The 22308-nt window shown below is 42.4% G+C and overlaps 1 protein-coding gene across 9 annotated transcripts in view; it reads left to right on the top strand.

Annotated features, from left to right (window-relative positions):
• Positions 1-22308, top strand: part of brsk2a (BR serine/threonine kinase 2a) — a 196071-nt gene that overhangs the window by 134825 nt on the left and 38938 nt on the right. For all 9 annotated transcript variants that reach the window (XM_054777190.1, XM_054777189.1, XM_054777183.1 and 6 more), the window contains exons 3-5: positions 8293-8378; positions 10930-11070; positions 20504-20620. In XM_054777190.1, the coding sequence (XP_054633165.1) occupies positions 8293-8378; positions 10930-11070; positions 20504-20620 (344 nt within the window). The remainder of the gene's footprint in view (positions 1-8292; positions 8379-10929; positions 11071-20503; positions 20621-22308) is intronic.

Below are 22308 nucleotides of genomic sequence, written 5' to 3'. Positions count from 1 at the left end.
AATGCACTCACAAGTGCCTCAGTTTTGTTTGTGAAATTTTAAAAAAAGCACTAAAATAAGTGAAAAATAATGAAGTAAATTTGGATTTCTAAACATATTGTTTTTTTCACACTGCAGTCTTGTGGGAAACCGTGTACTCTGTAGTGTATATAACATGCATCACTCTGCTTACAAAAAGAGAGAGAAAGAGCATTTAAATTTTCCCCTCAGACTCTTGTCTGTCATGGCGTGTACAGCAACACATTTACGTTCATGTGTAATCACATATACATACACGTACATGCATGAGTTCACACCAGCTTGGCCACCCTGTGCTTCTGGCATGCAACTGTTATTCTGCCCCACTGGCTCACTGAACGACATATGGAAGGATGGATGGCGGTGGCTCATACTGTAGCTGGCCGTGATCAGTGGGGTGTGCGTCCACATGTCAAAGTATGAATGGATGAAGAGCTGACTGGTTTTGTCTAGGAGCCAGTACCCAAGCTCGGCTGTCGCTTCTTCTTCTGCTCACTGACACTTGAACCTGCGTCTCACCTGTCATAACTGAACCTTCTCCTTCACCCATACGGCTATATGCATGTTTACAGTACATTATATTGGTACATTTCCCTCCCGTTGGTCTTTAGTTTATTACCTCCACGTGTGAAGATTCCTTTTGTTAACAGCTTAACCTTTGTACGTATCGGGGTCTAGTCTAGCTTTATTAGGACCATAAAAATCAAATGCACTTGAAAAACTGCCTACTATTTTCAAATCACAGGTAACTTTTACGACATACACAAAAATGTAATTGAATGTGTTTCAAATGGGAGTGTGAAGGACCATGCTGTAGCTAGACTACTGCTTTTGAGGCTTCCAGAGATATTAAAGCTAGTGGATTATACAGTAGATCTAAATAGTCTCAAATGAGTGATTTAGCAATCTCAGTTGTGTCCAATTACATAATTCTGAGATTTACTCATCAAAACATTTCAACAAAATCAGGACAGAATCCAATCTTAAATGTTGCCTTGTTTGGGTGGTTTTCATTTGAGTTTTACCTGTCTCTTGGCCTCACCTACTAATGTTTCACTCTCTGTGGGCTGTTTGATGCACAGCACAGCTAACAGGGTTATCCTTTCGGTGTTGTGTTAATTAGCTACAAAAAAGGCAGCAAGACTCAGGGGGGCAAGCAAGCTGGCGCTGCCACCGTGCTCTGTCTTTCTGTCTGCTCGACATTTCCCTTTTGGCCCTCTCCATTACATTGCATAAGCTTCAGCCTGCTCACATTTCCTCAGACTCTTTTGTTTTATATCTATCCTGCACCCTTTGAATGCTGTGGGCCTCCCATGTTAGCCTAGTCACCCCAGTCTTTTTAATATCTGACACACATGGTTGCATGTTTGACTTTGATCCTCAGATTTTAGGCATCAAGGGACTTTCCAGTTGTCCGCCTGGGGGAGGTGACAGAAATGTCTGTGTTTTGCCTCTCTGTGCATGAGAGAGAATAGTGGACCAAAGGCTACAAAATGCAATAAGCAGGGCGTGAGAGATGACAGAACTTGTGATCCGGTATTTTTCCCTCTGAGGTTTTGGGCCAGTCTCTGGATTGCTGCATGGCAACACACAAATGAAATGTTGTTGCATCTGTCTCTGATCCTTTCTTCTCCCTGAACTCAGAGCCCAATGATATCGATGACCTGCATCATTTGTTTGATCATCCATTCTGAGGCAGGCCTGTGATTTAAAGAATCAATATCAGCAAGCTGATGGTGCTGTCCAAAACTGGCTTTCGTCATTTAGATTTGAGTGACATTTATGGCCACCAGTGTAAACAAAAAAAAGTGTTGTTTGTCCCATTTATCCATACCGGCACCATCTTCCTGGTCCCCTTCTTAGACATGAGATAACATGTCATCTTTACCATGATGAATCACATAATATATCATTTAGAATGCAATAGACGTGGTCCTCGAGTTCTGTTTCTACGACATGTTGTTAGTCAATTTTAATGTTAGTCGTAACACATACCTAAATGTACACCTACTCACTCACACTGTACACAGAACACTTGAAGGACATAAAATGAGGCAATAAAAACAGTAAATACAAGAATTAAATGAAAAATAACAGCAAAAAAGGGCCGCACGGTGGTCTAGTGGTTAGCATGCCAACACAGTAACAGCCTGGAGATCGGGAAGACCTGGGTTCGATTCTCCCCGTGCGTGTGTGGGTTTTCTCCGGGTACTCCGGTTTCCTCCCACATCCAAAAACATGCATGTTAGGTTAATTGGGGACTCTAAATTGTCCATAGGTATGAATGTGAGTGTGAATGGTTGTTTGTTTGTCTATATGTGCCCTACCATTGGCTGGCGACCAGTCCAGGCTGTACCCCGCTTGTCGCCCGAAGTCAGCTGGGATAGGCTCCAGCATGCCCCCGCGACCCTAAAGAGGAGAAGCGGTATAGAAAATGGATGGATAGATAATAGCAAAAACAGCGGGAACAAAAAAACACTATGCTGCTTTGTTGTTACTGTCATTTTCATAGTAGCAGATCCTTTAACATGCTCAAGGATACAGATACTGTGCAGTTGTGTGATTGCCGACGCGCTGTGATGCTGTGCACGTGACGTGAGTCCTGACTGTGTGGGTGTGGGAGGAGGACGGCTGCGTGTAGGGCGCACGATTGATTTTGCGGATGTTGTTTTGGCATGATTCGGCCGACAGTAGCCTTTTCTGTTTTTACAATGAAGATATTGTTAATTGAGCACCTCCTCGTCCCAGTAGATGTTAGAATTCCATCTTCATCCTCAATGATGTTGTTGACAGCGATTGAGACAAGTGTGGCCAATATTACGTGTTTAAAAATTCCAATTTTAAGCATTTAAAAATTAAGTTTTTAATTCATTTATGCGTTCCTAACCTTGACGTAATATGTAACGCCGTAAAGAGAGGGTCATTTGCAATGTCAGAAATCAAATTTCATGCGATCAACTTGGTATTGCTCAAACAAATGTAGTTTCAAACACAAGCCACTGTGGAAGGCTGGTCAACCTATGTTTTAGTCACGCTTAAGATTTTGTTTTCCTCTTAGAAATTGATAGGAAAATAATACAATAATCCTAAATCAAACTTTCACCGTCCTAAAATCTTTACTACCAGTACAGGCAATGGCCAAACATTCAGAATGGACCACAGGTTACAATGCAATTGCGTAAATGTTGAAATATTGAATGCTGTTCTTAAAAAACAGTTATTGTTTTGATACAACCGGTTCGCCTGTGCAGCTGCCTTTTCTGATTTCCATGTATTCTCAGGGCATTGGATTGATCGCTGGACTGTTTATAGTTCCATGTCGACGAGCCAGTGGCTACATGAACAGATCTATGTTGGCTAATTACGGCTGAGACTACTAAAGAAAAACATGCTGACTTTGAGCTTATTTTAAGGCTCCCTTTAAAAATGAACAAAGGTAAAAAGGACATTGGTGTCCCTAACTTAAATATTCATTGCACAGTGTCATTTGTTCTTCATCTGCTATCATTCCTATTCAGAAACTCTGTGATTGCTTTCCTGTTTGCACCAACAGCATCTGTCCATAGCAATCCTCCTCTGCGCTGGAGTCTATTGATCCTGTTAACGCGGCAGGATATGACGCTGATGGATTCCCTGTGGGTCGAAGTATTGCCAAACCGTCCTGACAGCCTTGTTTTCTGACATGTTTGTCTAAGGATGTCCAGCCGACAACAATAACCACACACTTAACAAGACAAATGAGCTTGCTGTCAAATAAACACTTGGATTTGTGTCAGCCTTGTGGGCTGATTCTCAGTGTATGACTGAGCTATTCAGTCATCCTCTTGAGATGCTGCTTGGTTATTAGAGGGCTAGTAAGGACAAGTCAGGATACATTAAAGGTACGCTTATAGGTGCACCTTATGGGGCACCCGACTATTACGCTACAAGAAATGACATGGGAACAAAAGGATTTTCTGTGGGATGTTTTTTGTCAGTTTATCCGGAAAATATTTGTGAGGTCCTTTCTGTCGTCGTTCATCCCAAAAGTGTTTAACGAGGTTGAGGTCAGGGCTCTGGAGTTCTTCCACACTAAATGCATCCAAGGATGCCTGTGTAGACCTTGCTTTAACACAGGGACAAGGGCCCTCCTTAGATTTTTCCCACTAAGTTGGATTTTTCAGGAAAATTCAGGAAATTTCTTAGGAAGATGAAGACGTATGTGTCAACACTTACTCAATATTCGGTATATCTTGGTGATCTCTGTTTTGTAAATTATTTAACAACAGGCGCCGCCAACAACTCACCTTCATGAGTTCATGAACAACTTAATCTTGCAATAATCAGATGGTTTTACTGTTAAGTCCCCCCATTAACTTAAGCCTCTGCTTTGTTTTTCAATTAAAGCAGAGGGAATGGTTAGAAGTAGTTTAAGAAGCCTGCTGCTGGCTTTGTAGCATGTCGACAGCTCATCTCGCCTTGAATCCCGTGTAGCATTAGTCTCTCTGCAGGGATCCCGGCTGCCAGCTAGGCGAGGCGCCGTCATCCCAGTGCCAGGTGAGAGTGTGTGGATGCACTGCTACTCATACTGCTCATTAGTGTAGATTAGCCCTGATTAACCATGCAGTTTCTCCCACTGAAACCCAAAGCAGAACTGTATGACCAATTTAAAGACATAAAAGGGTGTCAGGGTGCAGCTAGTGGACAGAAAAATCAAGACAAAGTCAGAAGATGTTAGCGTTTCAGTCAGCGTGTGTGCTCATAAAATCAACTTGCGTTACATGACACGAAATTAAAGCGAAAGCTGTCAAAGACAAGTGAGGTTGGGAAATTTACATTGAGGTGATGGAGACATGGCAGAGGAGTCCTTAAGTCACACTGTCCTTCATCAACATCATTGTCAAATGTGGAGGAAACTGAGGGGGGTGGGCACATGCTGAAAGGCCAGCGGGACAGCTCAAATGCTTTTAGCCGTGCTGGCTTTCAGTGGCAACTCTTCATGCTGACTCCAGCGTCCAGAGATAATAATTCAAACTGATCAGCTTGATTTGAGGGAAGTCCAGCTTTTACTTCTTTCACAGTGTCCTGTAGATTCCTCTCAGCAGTTCCTGGAGCAAGTCATGGAACTTAGAAACCTGTGTGGGGTCATCTGTCAACTTGGTGTAGACACGATGCTGTTTGTGTACAGTTACCACCACGGACAAGGCAAACATCCTCTGAGAGGAGCTGATATAAGCGGACATTTTGATCCCCTTGTAACCTACTGGCTGTATGCTTAGTGGACAGACTCTTGACTGGTCATCGTGCTTTCTGTGTCAGAGCGTAAAAAATATTTATCGAGCAACTCGAGCAAATACATGTGACAAAGCCGTTGCAGTGATGACTCTGTATGAAGATGGTGGTGTTTTACTTTCCCTCTCTCTTGCGCGCTGCGGTGTCAGGGAGCAAGAGAGCAGTGTGGGGGCAACTCGTAACATTTCTTCAAGATTGGCAGGTCTTTATTTATGCTTGAATGATGCTGGTGCCAGCAACTCATACAGGGGTTTATACAGATAAATCAATAAGTAAATACAATACAATAAATATGATCAAGTTCTCCAAAATGGGGGTTGGGGGGATAAAGAAAAATTGTCCCCTGGGGGGTCATGGCAGAAAATAATTGAGAGCTACTGCCATACAGTGTATTGCCAGTACATGGATACATGCATGGGAATGAATAAAGTGCAAGGGTCATTCAGAAAGCTCTAAGCCTCACCCTGAAAAACTTGCAGGAAGGAGACACTTTTACACTCTTTTTTTCAGGAGTATATACTGTAGCCCCCCCTTGACATCAATGCACTTGGTCTAATGACGCTGAAGCATTGCTATCCCATCATGGAAGAAGGTGGTGTCCTGATCTCCTAAAATCTCCTCCACAACACATATGACCTCCTGATTTTTTCCAAAATGGTGACCATGTAGGTGTGATTTTTAGTTTAGGAAACAGGTAGAAGTCAGATGGAGCCATGTCCGGAGAGTGAGGGGGTGGGTAGTAATTCAAAGCTACATCTGGCTGCTTCAGCAACTGCAACTTCTGTAGTGTGAACAGGCGCGCTGTCCTGAAGCAAGAGCACACCTGCCCTCAGCTCCCGTCTGCGTTTCGTCTTGATTGCTTCCCTCAGCTGCGTTAATTCTAAAGTGTAGTACTGTCCAGGAATAGTTTTCCCTTTTCCAGGTAGTCTATCATGATTACGCCTTCTGAACCCCAGAACAGCGAAGCCATGACCTTGCCAACAGACGCTGTCTGCTTCAACTTTTTTGAGGGTGGAGAATCAAAAAGTGTTTCCACTGCTTGCTTTCAAGTTTCGACTCAGGTTCGAAGTGGTAATCAAATGTTTCATCTTTTGACTTTCTGCTCTGGCGTCAACATTCCTGGGACCCACGTTGCAGTCAGCTTGACCATCCCTAAGATCTCAGTTAAAACAGTGTGGACGGAACCAGAACTGATGCCTATAGACTTAGCTATCTGCTGGACAGTACGACGTCTGTCATCCAATATTGTGAATACCAAATGGTGAATGGCGTCAGCATGTTCCTCAGGGGTTGGGTTTCGTGGACAACCTGACCGGGGGTCATCTTCTGTGCTAACCCTGCCTTGCTTGAACTCAGCAGCCCACTTTTTCACAGAGTCCTCAGCAAATGTTTGTGTCTGTACCGTGGATCCTCGTGGATTTCCTGAGGGGTCCAACCTTTCTTTTGCAGATACTTTATGATTTCTCGAACCTCTATGTTGGCCATCTTCAGATGCGTCATGCACACCTTACCTTCTTCGCCTGTCCGTCACATGCGAAAAAAATAAGACAGAACTTTGTATTTGCTTTTCTGGTTTCATAAGAAGTGTCAGTGTGTTAGCACACTACAAATGTTTAGCTACAGGTCTCTTTACTGCGTGAGGCTTGTAGAACTTTTTGAGTGACCCACGTATGATCTCTTTAAGAAAGAGTAGTGACTCAGTCGTGAAATAAAATGTGTAAATAAACTTTGCGTAAGCCACTAGTTTGCTATTCATTCTTTAGCCTAGCAACAAGTGGCTGTGCAAAAGTGTGACGTGACCAACGTAACATAACGAGAATCTTAGCAATTCTGATTCTCTACATTGCTGTGTCCAATAGTTAACATTTTATTTTAGTTGTGAAGTTTTACTGTGAATCATGGAGTTGATTTCTTGTCTGTGTGGTTTAGTACCGGACATTGCCTGGGATGAGATATTGGAAGTCATAAAAACATCAGAGAGCAAGGGAGGACACTGTAGTTTGCAGCTTACCTTGGTGCAGTGCTTCTCCATTCTTTTCTGTCATGCAACCCCAGGGGACAGAATTTTTTTCACACCGTCCCCTGAATTGAAATATTATTGAGGACCTGATACGTATTTATTTATCTGTGCAAACCACTGTATGAGTTGCTGGCACCGGCATTCTGCATACAATCTCCTGATGATCAAAATCAGAGATGAAGAAAAGCTGTGATAACGTCTGCAACAGCTTGAAGCAATTTCCAAGTTAAGTTTATTATCTCGATTTGTAATATTTCAACAAGACTTCTCAGTCTGTATGATTCTCAGAGCAGGAAAAAGGACAAATGATTCACATACCAGTCTTTCATTTCCTACCATATTCACGGTCAATCCAAGGGTATTTCCTCGTCTGGTTATCGTTACACGCCTCTAGCGTCGCCTTTGTTTTTCTTTTCATGTCTGCCAGTATCTTCTCCATCGTTTATCCTTTGTCAGCTCTGCACTCCGGTGTTCTTGTGTATCTCTACCGGGTTCAACAGGCAGACTGTTGATTCGTTTGAGCACCACTGCCACTTAACTGGAGGCTTGTGTATCGTTTAAGCATGAATACCATACATGCAGGCAAAGCATGAAGACTCTGACACTGAAAGCCCCCCCCCTGCCCTCCAATGATTTAACATTACATTTCTGTGTTTTCAATTTTGAAATCCAATTTTGGAATAGTGCTCTACCGTCCTAGGTGCATGAGTGTGGTTGAGGCTTCTCTCTCCTAGCTCCTTTGTTGCTTCCTCTCCTTGCTCTGAAACTACAATAGTGACCTTCACGAGTAACTTCAGAAAAGCAGTTAGAGACATTGTAAATACTGTTTTCCTTCCGTTCTGACTACAGGGTGACTTCAGATTAGGGTGATGACATTGCATACTGTATGTTGACACGTCACTAATCAAATCTTTTTTTCTCTCCCTCCCTTTTCTATTACCTCCTCCTTCACCCCTGTTTCCTTTCCATTCTCTCTTATACAGGTGGAGCGAGAAATAGCCATTCTGAAGCTCATAGAACACCCGCATGTTTTAAAGCTACATGACGTGTATGAAAATAAAAAATACTTGTAAGTATCAACCCCCTGTTTTTGGATTCCTCTCATATGTACTTGATACTAATTGCGCTTCACATAGCAATCAGTTTCAGGTTGTATACGAAGGTTTGTTGATAACTAAGGGTGTTTTTTCCACAGAATCCAAGATGATTTTGTTGGCCCCAAGGACCAATTTTAATTGGCTTGCTATGATCTGAGGGCAACAAGTTACCTTAGAGGAGCCTACGCTCCATTAGTATTGGCATGAAGCTTTCGATTGAGTCACTCATGCTTGCAGAATGCTAATAGGGAGAGAAAGTATCCGTAATGTAAACAACATGACACAGTCATCAGCAGCGGCACCACTTGCGTTAAGAAACATTAGGCATGGGGAGTGACAGCTGCATTAGCCCGCCGCAGCTGTGGCGCGTACACACTCATGTAGACACGTTCATAAAGCTATTTGCTAACTTTGCCCGCAGTGAATGACAAGCCCATCGGTCATTTGCAGCAGCCTCTTGATCCATAGAGGACGATTTGTCAACTAAATTCAATTAGCTCTCATCTTGAGTTTTACAGGCCAAATGGGATGAGGCATGCGGCAGTGTATGATATCCTCTAAGCTTGTAAAAAAAAAAAGAAAAAGAAGCAAAAAAATCCTGATTTGTAATATAAATGGATTATTCGAATCACATTTCATTGACCGTTGACCATGAGTAGCATGATCCAGTGATTCAGGGGTGCATACTAATACTGCCTGTTTGTGTCCTGTGTCTTTATTGGAAGATAAACACTGTTAGTGTCAGCTGTCGCACAACTAAAAAGATTTATGAAGCTGGTGGCATAAATCCCCAGCGAGTGGTTCCCTGAGCGTGTTGGTAGGTGAGAGTTGAGTTGATACGCCGTGGCATCAATATTCTATTAAGGGATACTTCGTTGCCACCAGTGAATGATTATATCATAGATATACAAGATGCCTTTAAGAAAGACAAATGGAACATAACAGATGACAAAGTGTAGATGTGGAAATGTGATTTGTAATAGTGTGGCTGAAAAGCCTTCGCTTTAATTTCAGCTGTCAGTGTTGAAGTGACAGAGCTACTTTGTATGTAAACATGAACGTGTATGTGCATAGCTGCCACTGACGATCAGTAAAGCAGCTTTTCCTTCAATAATCACTTCACAGGCGGTCCTCACCGTATATGGCTTTCTGTATTGCTTTGTGGTTACCAACACGTTGCCATAAATAAATAAATACAAATCTTTATTTTGGTTTGTAGACGCTGGAGACTTTGTCAAAAACTAGTGACAGCGCTCAATATTGGGTGCACTTGTCCCAATCACTCGACTGTCGTGCACATCATTAAGGATAAAGATGGTATTGTCTACCCACACAGTGTAATGATGACAAGCAACAATGTCTTCATTGCAAAAACAAAAGAGGCTACCGTTGGCTAAACCACGCCGATACAACATCAAACTCAGCTGTGTTCTCTGCACACAGCCGTCCTCCCGCATCCACACACACACAGCCAGGACTCACGTCATGGGCACGACTTAACACTTAATGATGGTGAATGTCCTCCCGCGCCACAACCTAGTAAGATATATCCGCAGTTTCAAGGCAGAGTTAAAAAGCCCCCAAAAACCGACTTATGTGCAGTTAGTCCTCTGATGCTTGCTGAAAAAGGTCACCAACTGTCAAACAAATAAACAGTCAGGACCGCCGACCTGTTCTCCGGACTGAATGGAACAAAACAATCTGTACAGACACACAACTTATGGAAAGTCTTCCAAGAAGAGTGGAAGCTGTTACAACTGCAAAGGGGAGACCAACTCCATATTTTTATACACACAATATATATTTTACTCCCTGTACTGGCCTGGTGTGCCATTACTTTGGTCCATATAGTTTATGGAGAGAGAGTATAAAGTGCGTATTTCACCTGCTGTCTGACATTCAGTTTGTGCTGTAGTGAAGATAAAGGGAGGTTGAGCACAGAATAAATGAAGAAGGCCGGTTCAGAGCAGGACAGGGCACAACTGGCTATCAGCCCGCAGTCTGTTTCACGTGGGCCTCTGCGAAGATTCATCTCCTCGTGTCTCCTTGGTGCACGGGAGCATGGCCGTGCAGTCATGATGACAGACTGCCACCAACCCCACATGCTCCACCTGTATAGTGGCCAAAAAATATGATCGTAGGAAATACTGTGTGTGTGTGTGTTTGTGTGTGTGTGTGTCGGTGTGATTCTTCTACTCCAGTCAACAATAACAACGAGGATTCTCCCTTTAGTCTCTTTCACTTGATTAACTGAAGCAGACTGTCATATTGTCTTAGCACAGGAGAGCTTTCAGGTCCTAAACTTGACACGTACAGTAAGTGTAACGTCACTCTGTCATCCTCCTGATGCCTCCCACAGGAGGTGAGTGTCAGGACCCTTCACATCTATGTGCAACACAGTCTTGGCATGTTTCACCGGGGACAACGCTCCGTCTCATATAACATAGCATTTAGGGGTGCTGCAGGTGGCTTGCGAAAGACCCAATGCTTTTTGCACTTAATCCCCCTGTTGATGTTTTTCAGGTACCTCGTACTAGAACTTGTGTCCGGTGGGGAACTGTTTGACTACTTGGTAAAGAAAGGCCGGTTAACGCCTAAAGAGGCCAGGAAATTCTTCAGACAGATCATGTCTGCTCTGGATTTTTGCCACAGTCATTCCATATGGTAAGTGTGCCTGCATGTTTGTATGCCATTTTTGTTTGTCTGTTCTGGGTTTAGGGAAAATGTGTTGTGTGCTTTTTTAAAATTGAGTATGTTTGTTACACTTGCATTATTCATTGTGGATGTTTGTTTACTGAAAGCAGTCGGTCGCCCATAAGCACCACTGACTATGTAGGGTGTTGTTGAATTTCGGTTTTGGTGCCAATATGCTGTCCGTCTGTGCCTCCGATAGTTGAGAATCTTCACATTCATTCGGAAACAAACCTTTAAAAATGTAATACGTTGTAGACAGTTTCAAACAGCATGTTGCAAATATCCCGGCAACTCGTGGTTGCAGCAGTTGTGTAGAACGTAGTGATGGTAAACTCCATTCCTTTTACGGACTCGAGTTTTTATGAGTCACTAGTTCAAATGAATCAAGTACTCGATTCACCTGAGTCGGGTGCCACAGTGCACATGAGCAAGCAAAAAAAAAAACCTCACACAGAGGCTCCCATAAACATACAGTATGTACGTACTAAGCAAACACCTCATTGAGATGGATGGCCCGTTGCAGCGATACATTTGAATGTGGCAGATCTGCCCCTTAAATAAATACAAGAAAATGGGCCAAACCTAATCAAGCGACTTTCTACAAAGGAGGCTGCTTTCATTATGGGAACCCAAAGGAGTTTGCCAATTATGTTGGTGAAATTATGTTATAATGACCAAATACAATCAACAATATTTTTTCAGCGTTACCTGTGAAAGGCAGCCCCCTTGCACACTCTCTGGGCTTTTGTCTCTCCTCCTGATGACTACTTCGCCTTTCATGGCCGCTTGTATATGCTGAGTAGATATGTGACACTTCCTGTCTTTTACATTTAATGCGTACCGTGTGGGAATTGGGAGCAAAATAAATCACAAATAAATTAATGTTTTTTCTGCATTGCTTTAACATAAGCGTTGGCCCTGGGCAAGAAAATGACTTATTTTGTTGTTTTTTGGTGCTTTAGGTCGTAAATTCAATTTTAAACCTGGGGACTGGCTTTGGAATATGCATCAAGTCATTTCTAGCGCATTATCCACCTTTGTGGCAGGTCTTTACAAGCTTTGCTCAGTCTTTTTTATGCACTTTTTACTGGGTCATACCTCATGTGCATTGTCATGTTGAGTGCCTCTGTCATGCACATCCTTTGGTAGTAAATGGCTTGTTGCCTGAGCAATTAAAAGGAAACACATGAGTTGCATTGTTTGTCAAGCGATGGTTATGCTGAGATGAAGTTTTATTTGATGATGCGTGTGTGACTTATTAGATGTGGTTTGTGAACTTAATTTATTGAAAAAAACAATTACATTCTGGCTTCTGCTACTTAATAATTAAAGCTATGCGGGACCTGCTTTGCACAGCAATAGCGACTGACTTTAGAGTTTGCAGATGACGCATTCTGCTCATGTTATTGTGCCGCTATAGCGTAGTATTCAGTCTCAAATACTAAATAATGACATTTAAACTACGAATGAAAGATATTGTGCCACCTATGGAACTGATCTGTCTTGCTTCAGGGAAGGGAAGTCCGAAGTGAATAATTAGTGAGTAGTAGGGATTAATCCAATTAGGGTAAAGCACCTGACATTTAGTGAATGCACACATGCAGATGATCACATTTTGTGGTATTTGTGGTAAGATTCACCAGCAAATTTATTTGCCATCGTCTTTTTGCTTAGCTGCTCAAATCCGCTGGCTAACACTCTTACAAAAAGATGCCGAAGTCATCATGAGGCAGCCTGCCGTCATTCCCCTTCCATCTCCAATTAGGGACAAACACACAGAAAGACGTATGCAGCCCTCCTCACCTTGCTCGCCATCCTGGCTAATGAGATTGCAGCAACGCTAGAAAAAACAAAAAAAACTTGACACAGGACACATGCACAAACTATCAGAACGGCTCCTTTTCCTGTGTGGCTCATCATGGTCGTGTAAAGCAGTGCTCCTCAACCTTTTTGATGGCCTTGGCCTTGGCTGTGAACCCGTGCAACATCTATATGTATGTATTAGCGTAGATATTTATTTCAGCCTTTTCTCATTGTGGCTTTTGCTCTATTTTTACCATTTTTGCTGTCGTGATGCAATGACAAATATGAGCCACAGTCCGCGAATGGCCCCCGAGCCGCACTTTGATCACCGCTACTTTTATGGATCTTCGTCCGGGTGGGGCTTGCGCCGTTGGCTTGATATGAGCAAACTACAACTGGCTTGTTGGCTCAGTGTCGTTGGCAAGCGATGGTAAGGAGGTAAGGAGACTGGCCTGCGATTGGCTGGCGATCAGCTGGGATAGGCTCCGGCATACCCCCATGACCCTTATAGGATAAGCGGCATAGAAAATGAATGGCTGAATTATCTGCAGGAAGGCCATTTCAAAAGGTTACGCAGGACCTGCTGTATGTTGAGTCTCCAAAAGAGTCCAAAAATACAAATAATAACAATCCAGAGGGGCTGGACACTAAAGGAAAGGGGCAAAGTCGCTAACTGTTCTCTTTCTGCTACGTCTTTGTATTCTCTAGCAGACTGCGTATGAAGTGTGTTAAGAAGCCGAGCTGCAATGTCATGGTGGGCCACCACAAATAAATAAATGCATGGGAAACACCGCTAGTGCCTGCTTTATCCGTTCCAAAACCAATTTTGATGTGCGTATGGGATGATTGTCCTTTTGGAACACGCAATTGTGTCCATGGTCCAGCCAGCTAGCTGTTGGTGTGAGGTTAATTTGATGGTATAGCCCCTTCTTCATGACTCTATTCACTTTGTGCAGTGCACCAGTACCACTAGCGGCAAAACCGCCCTAGAGCATGATACTACCACCACCATGCTTGACAACTGGCACAGTGTCTTTAGGTTTGTTTTTAGGTAAACCTCATCTTGACTCCTTTGAACATAGGTCTTGTCATTTCGGCCACAGAGCGCCATCTTTGTCTTGTCCGACTCTCAAACTCTTGTGCAGAAGACATTTGTCTTGTCCAGGTGGGCTGCTGCAAATTTCAGGTGAGCTTGATGGTGTTGACTTCATGTCAAACATTTGTAAATGAAAAATCGTTTGACGCTCGTTGAACAGAAGTCATGTGCAATGTGCTAACATCTCACATAGCATCATGCATGACAGTCTCATGGTCCCCAGTGGGGCCATTGATACATTGTTGGCGTTATTTTAAAGTTTATGGAAAGGTGCTTCTTTATTTTGTGTTGGTAAACTCTTGTATTTTTATGTGTGCTGCTCTTTAGCTTCTTCTGGTTTTGTCTACCCCCCTGTGTCAAGCAATCAGCTCCGTCTTCTCCACCTGTCTCTTGTTGTGAGATTAGTGGCCGTCTATTTAGGCTCCGGTCTTCGTTTGCTGTTTTTGTCTCATCATCAGTTGTCGTGGTAGATGTTGCTTATACTTGAGTTTTTGCCTTTTTAGAATACGCCATGTTCTTGTGTAACCATTGCCGACAGGGCTGTTTTTCCTGCATGTACTCCTGGTTACTTTTCCTGCATTTTGGGTCCACCTGTCTCCTCTATTCCAGTACACCAAACCGTGACAACCTCAGGGGCATTTGACCTCAGCTGTATATTTATGTTTTGGCCTTTTTTTTAATTGGTATAATAATTGTAACGTTGCACAGCATACATAAGTAGGCATTTAAGGAGAGATGTCACAGGGGTGGTGCCTGAAAACAGTTGAGTTTGGGGGAGCGTATGTATTCCGTAGATGATTTTGCAGACAAAGAGTACATCTTCTGATATTACAAGCATCTTAGAACCCTGTAATCGCATAGACCCAGAGATCCTCCTGATTTAGGAACAGAAATGTGTTAATTTTCTGCATGCGCTCTGTGTGTCGTCAGCCAGTGTGTGCACATAAAATGCACCTTCATGCTGCTGTACTTTTTGAAATAGCATGTACACTCAATGTCAATTGCTTCGGCCAAATAGTAGCTGACATACATCGGATAAGCTTCATTTGGCAACATCCAAATGATGAGATCAACTGTGAAAGTAACAAAAGCCACAAAGAAACGGTTCAGAAATTGAAAATCAGCATTTTGTCATGACTTGCCATGCATCAATCAGCTGTTGGAAACTGGAAATTATTGAATGGGTCCTTCTTGTTGAAAAAAACAACAGACTTTGAGTGTCAGAAGTTGACATCCCTGATATTTATTAACTATTGTAGTCACTATAAATGCTTGATATTGGCTTTCTTACCAATGTCCAATATACCGGTATTGTTCAGCAATTTACCGATTTCAACAGATACCGATATAGGCAGCAGCAGCTCTCAGGTGACATCTCGTGTAATTAATAAACACATGAAGCTTCTTTTACTGTGTTGTCACTGGATGCATTGCACAAATAAACACTGTTTATGCATGTCAGGAAAATACTGCAATATGCAATGTAAGTTATAGAAAAAGTGCCATATTTATTTTTAACATTTTGTCTCGATAAGTCTTAAATAAGTAAAAAAATGACCAATAGACAAAAAAATAACAAGTAAGACAGGTACGTCTTAATACATTCACAAATAATCCAGTTGAACAATGCTGGTAACTTATATTTTGGAAAGCTGCGCATTTCCATGTGGCACTAACATCCGAACAAACAAAGAACAAAGTAAAGTGCAAGTATGAAACTCTGGACTAATACGATCTGTATAAACTGGGCTCATTCAGCATGTCCTGCATCGACCCCCCCCCCCCTCCCCCCCCCCCACGCCGCCCCCGCCCCCGCCCCCGGAACGAAACATATTAGATTAGAAGTACTGAAGGAAAACGCCCTTGCATAACCAGCGCTTTCATTGCAAACTGCATACTTACAACCTGAATGCGAAACTTGAAAACAATTTCAGACATACTGAGCTAGCAAGCTTGTTGCTGTGTGAAGCACTTCATTACTCCCAATATCACGACATTAGAAAAAACAATAGATGAACCAACATCTCATTTTTCTGCCAGGTCAACCGATATTATCTAAGTAACCCAAAAATAATACTATTTCAAATGTCATCTAATCATTTTTGTACTCAATCTCTTTTCTCCAAAGAGTCAAACAGTCTGCTGACTTCCTGAGACAACCACTGGATGCAACGATTGTGTTCCCATATGAGCAGAAAGGCTATATTAAAGTATATTGATTTCCTCAGTGGCACTGCTCTGAGAAGGCGATGACAATCAGCCCGGGGTCAAGTGAATCAGGGTTAACACCACACGCGCTCCCCAGTCACTTTGTCCTCCCACCCTGTCACATGTTGGACATGCACGGTTTCCCTGGACTGTCTTATACATTTTCATGACTCTAAACCTCCAAACCATTTAAAGCAAAATAACAGAAATCAATGCATGACTCCACCCAGCGTGCAACGTGATCACAAGCCTTCTCACTCATGTTACGTTAGTAATGGCACCAGTGAGTCCGTTAACAGCGCTGTATGTGTGACTTAAATACTAATTGACTGTGTGTGTGGGGGGAAGATAATGCCTGCGAACCACAATCTGACTCCCAGATCTTCCAGGTGAGGTGGGGAGAACCTGTATAGCTTGAGTAGTGTTCTGCCCCCGGACTCATTCTTTCCTGAGGTGTGACCATTACACTTTATCTATGTGGTCCCCTGGTTCAAAGATCGCATTACACCCACAGAGAGGCATCATTTTGTCCATTATCTACCTTCTTGTATGCATGTCCTTCTCACCTACATTGTTCCTGGCAGCACTCTCGAACATGGCTGCTGCCCTCATGTTGTGCTTTGATGCTACATCCTCCTGTACTGTAAGGTTATGGTGTCTTACGTTATTACATTGTATTTTAGCCAGATACATTTAAATTGCCCTCTGATCAGATCTAAATGAAATTTCGGTTGATAAGACTGGATAAATAGTACATTTATTTCCAATAAATCTCTTATTTATTATTTGAGACTAAAAAAAATTGAGTGCACCAGTAGCAACCTTCACTTGTGCCAAGGATCACCCCGTGTCTTGATGGACAGCCAACTGGATCCTCTGGCTCAGGGCTGGTGACATTTTTTGGGAGTCTACCACTTGACGTTTTTGTTCCATAGCCCACAGGATCTTTTAAGAAGTTTAAAATGCCTGTCTTACTGCGTCCAACCTCAACAGCAATTGCGAACTGCGAGAGGCCTTGCTTAGGCAGCTCAATAATCCGACTGCATTGAAAGAGATCAAGCTTTTTTGCCTTTGCCACCAACAGATCATGACCTGACAGAAAATCACGTTGAATCCACATTGTTGTCAAGATTTTGGCTTTTGAAGTCTGTTGTCTTTAACCTTTTGTCAGGTGATGAAGGCGCTTGTCACGGCCATCCTCTCATTTGTACATCAGCGGTACACCGGCTAGAAAGTAGCAAATCAAATGCATTACAAATATTTTTATACTCTGCTGAATGCATGAATGAATTTGACTGTCAAAATGGAAGATTAGATATCCAAACTCACCAGGAGGTGATCAGACTTTTACAACAAAGTATCAGAACGTTTCCTGGAGAAGGCTGCATGTACACATGCACACATGTTTTTCAGTCAATTAAAAATGGCAGAACCACCATTCCACGGATACATTCGCGCAAAATGTGTCATTAAACACAGTGTCAAATATGTCAGCATTTGCAGTAGACAAGGAGTGTTTACTTGAAATATGGCTGGAATGTTGTGTGTATACGTGGCCCAAGACGATTAGAGGACCATTACAGGGTTCTGTAAGACGGAACAAATCAGCATGCTTCTTGCACATGATCACAGGCAATTAAGCGCTTGGTGTTGGATTGCAAGAATCATGTCTAACAGCTCCACTGGGGTGTTCACCTTGCTCAGACAGCATGTTGATATACATGCAGCTGGTACACGCCTGTGTGCCACACTTCACTGTTGAATTGTGTTATTGAAGCCGGCATTAATCAGACTTGAATGGCGTTATTCCTTTTGATTTTTGCATTTTCCTGCAGCGTGTTCAGTTTGTGGCAAGCGTACCAGTAACCTCCCTGTTTTATTTTCTGCAGGCCTGTCTATAATATATATGATTTTGGCATTAAGTATGTTAGGGTGATGCTTTAGTTTTACATAGCGAATGTGGGAGAAATGTTTGTGCAAAGCCTGCTGTTTGAGCAAGATTGTAGGATGAAGGGGCAGCCAATTTGTTTCCTTAGGGCCGTTGATGTCCCATTATGGAGACATTATAGAGACCTGCCAACCAATAATTCAGCACCTCTCCAGATGCACTATGTCCCCTGAAACCGGCAGTAAATTAATTCATTGGTGCCTTGTTGCTTGTTTGGATTCATCTCTGGAGGTCCGTGTTTTTGTGTTTTGCATGTGATTAGCCTGTGCTCACATCATCATTAGGCTGCGTTTGTGGGTCTTTGGGATTACAATACAGTTTTCAAGTTTTCAATCTTGTTGTGATGGTCAGAAAGTGCTCAGATGTTCACATTTGATTACATGTTTCTTAATTAGTACTAAACAGTACTGAAGTGTTTTAAACGAAACTAGAGCATATGTGACCTTTTTTGTGCAATAAAATGATCGAGGCTGTTCTAAGTGAAAGCAGGAAAACGACTCTGGAAGAAATACAAATCATTTTCAAAAGTGAAAGGAAAAACAACTCAGCCAAGGTCTAAATAAGCAGATAGTCCTGAAAAATGGATGTTTTTTGATGCTATCTGAGAATTATTTCAATTACAATAGAGATCACATAGAGTACCGCCGTGATACTAAACCAACTGACAGCTAACCCCTCAGGATACTAAACAAGCTGCAGCGAATGTCACATAAGTTAACTGTCCATTGTGATGTGGCACTCTCTGCAAAGGCTAAATGTGTACAGATGTTCCCCCTCGTAAGTCATTATTTTAAAGTTGCTTTGTGACAGCTTGCATGCGGCGTTCTTAAACCAAGAAAATTCGACATGCAGCTATGAATTGATAATGTAAGGAAGTAGGAAGTAAAACATCACAAGATTTCTCGTTTGGAGAAAAGCCGTATCGTGAGAACAGGGCAGACTGTGAACTAAGGCCGAGGTTTCCAAAGTAGGGTACGTGGCAAGAAATTAGTTAATTCCATTTTGGAATAAGGTTGTCACAACAAAAATGTGGGAAAAAATGAAGCGGTGTGAATATTTTACGGAAGTCACGGTATAATTGTGCAAGTGCTTTAGCCTCAGGGAGGGAAAAAAAGTTTTCTAACAAATATATTTTTTTGTATAACAAATAGACAGGACAGCAAAATAATAAATGGTTATTGTGTGTTATACAATTCTACACTCATGCAGAATGTGGTTTGATTTACAATTATATCCATCCATCCATTTTCTATGCCGCTTATCCTCACTAGGGTCGCGGGTATGCTGGAGCCTATCCCAGCTGACTTTGGGCTAGAGGCGGGGTACAATCCTGGACTGGTCGCCAGCCAATCGGAGGGCACATATAGGCAAACAACCATTCAGGGCACATATAGGCAAACAACCATTCACACTCACATTCACACCTATGGATAATTTAAAGTCGCCAATTAACCTAACATGCATGTTTTTGCACGCACGCACGGGAGAACATGCAAACTCCACACAGAGATGCCCAACGGAGATTCGGACCTAGATCTTCCCGATCTCTTGACTGTGTGGCCAAAATGCTAACCATTAGGCCACCGTGCGGCCCCTTACAATTATATGTTGACCTAATTTTCACTTCATATGTGTGTATTGGTGTTTATTTAATATAATCTAACATTGTACCATCTGTTTGATACTAAATATTTCTAAGCATTCTGTTCTTGTGTCATCCTCTAGGTAAGTACAGCAATTCAAACCGATACAGTACCGTGTAGGATGGTGACTTACCTACTAAAACAACACCCTTCACCTCAATATTCAATATCTCTAGACTACTGACCTTCTATGAAGAATGGACGTTGGAACGTATGACATTTATATTTTTCATTATGTTGGATATTCCTTCTAGTGGTCTCTTTAAAAGGAAGTATGCCCCTTGCTGCGTTTAGTGGTAATGAATGGCAGCTAATGAACTCCCCGTCTGGGGCTGGCTCCCTAACCGGTGGCTGTCTGCGAGATGAGAGGAATGGCATTAGGGGAGGAGAGGAAGGAAAATGGAAGAAGAAAAGGGCACAGCAGGGGGCTGTCATACCTTGTAGCATTTCAGCACTGAGGTGGGAGCCTCTGGTTTCTGCATGAGTTTGTTAGATGAAAGGTCGAGGTGGTGCTACAAGCGGGGGGCCACTCGCCAAAGAATGAAGGTGCTGAGTTGCAAGAATGAACGTGGATTGGCGCTTGACCCTCAGGTGTTTGATCGACCAAATTTGTTGCTTCACCTTCATCTAGTTTGTAATAGCACACATGAGAAGTGCATTCATGTCTCATTAACTTGTACGTGCGGCTTGCTTGCTTGCTTCCAGCCACAGGGACCTAAAGCCAGAGAACCTGCTGCTCGATGAAAAGAACAACATCAGGATAGCAGATTTCGGCATGGCCTCTCTTCAGGTCGGAGACAGCCTGTTGGAAACCAGCTGCGGGTGAGTAATGTGCAACGTATTAGTATGCATGCTTTGAAATGAATTGTGCTTCCCCTAACCTTGACATTTGGTGAGGGCACAAACAAATAACAGATGGAGGGAGATGCCCATACATTGGTTCCACGTTCTGATGTGATGTTGGGTTGGGCGTTTAAGGATGGACAGACGGTGTCTCTCTCGCAGTGTGCCATGGCTGCGAGCAGGGCCAGGGCCATGGCCACACATTACTCTCTCTTCACATCAGATGCTGGGTTTTATGATGCGCTAGTCATGACCATGCTGGGCCCATCATTCCCACAATGACCGCAATGAAGTGGAAAAGTCACTTTAAAGTGGGAGGACTCCACGCACATTTTATTGAACCCTAAAGTGCAGTGAACATCGTGCAGGGTCAGACAGGTCCAAAAACGGATCTGAACACTTGATGCTGATGAAACTTTCACGTTAGCACACAACAGGGCTACAATGGAGTCATCATTAACGTGAGAACAGCTCAGCTGGAGCTGAGGCAAGATCATTTGTTTTTGAATTTGGAGCAATATGTATGTTTTCCCCATTTATGGTTTATATGCGAAAACAGGAATGATAAATAAAACACAGCCTCGAATTTCACTGTCATTTTTTTAAATATATTAATTAATAAATCATGCTGTTTCACGGTTGATATGGCCTATTAGTAGTCAAGCAATTTTTTTACCCAAATTAAGCATTTTCAAGCATCACAATGGCTAGATGAACTCAAATACAAATACAGTATAAGGCATTCAGAAGATGCATTCAAAGACGTGATGCTATGTAATATTTGACATTGGTCACAAGGTGTCTGTACTGTAGAGTCAGTAATATTCGCCAAGACTCAAGTACCAGACTTGATCACTGGAACAACAGGCTTTTATTTCAGGTTTGAATTATCTCTCGGAACAGGCACAATAATAATAACATAATATAATAATAATAATAATAGGAAGAATGATACTAATAATATTCATAATACTGTTGCAGCCGTAATCCACTCCAAACTAAACTCAACTGTGAACCCCCGATGTCACTTCCTGTCCTCCACACATCCAGAACTCATTTATTTCAACACACACTTCATTTTTATGTCTTAAATGGCTTCTTTTCTTTGATTATGTCTATTATATGGGGTAATACAAGTGTATAAATGACTGTGGGGTGATATTTCATGTCTAGAGGACTCTAATAATGTTAATAATTGTATTTAGAAGGCCATAAACAGGTTTTCTGTGTTCTAACTACGAAAATATTTGATTTGTAAAGAACGAATCCTACTTGGCGGATTTTTGTTCGGTCGTGTCTGGAACCAATTGACCGCGATAAACGAGGGATCACTGTACTGTATACCTCTAAGGTCAAGCACAAGCTATTCCAGGACGCTGGTCGACCGCCGAATACACTGTATATCGAAATAATTTGCTGTCGGGTCAAATATGCCAACAATTTAACAGTCATGTGCAAAAACAAGTTAACCCTCTTAGTAATTAAATTAAAATGAAACAAAAATGTAGCACTTAACGTAGACAAATGCCCAAGGCATAGTGTAACGGTTGTCGTGTCTTACATCTCACTTTATAATAGGAATGTGACAAAATATTGATATGGTGAACAATCCCGATAATTAACTTTCCGATGTTCTGTTGAACTAAAATGCAGTAGTGTTTGCACCA

Source organism: Dunckerocampus dactyliophorus, chromosome 5, assembly GCF_027744805.1.
Source record: "Dunckerocampus dactyliophorus isolate RoL2022-P2 chromosome 5, RoL_Ddac_1.1, whole genome shotgun sequence".
Taxonomy (NCBI): Eukaryota; Metazoa; Chordata; class Actinopteri; order Syngnathiformes; family Syngnathidae; genus Dunckerocampus; species Dunckerocampus dactyliophorus.
Note: the sequence above shows the minus strand (reverse complement) of the source record. Positions and strands in the feature narration are given on the sequence as shown.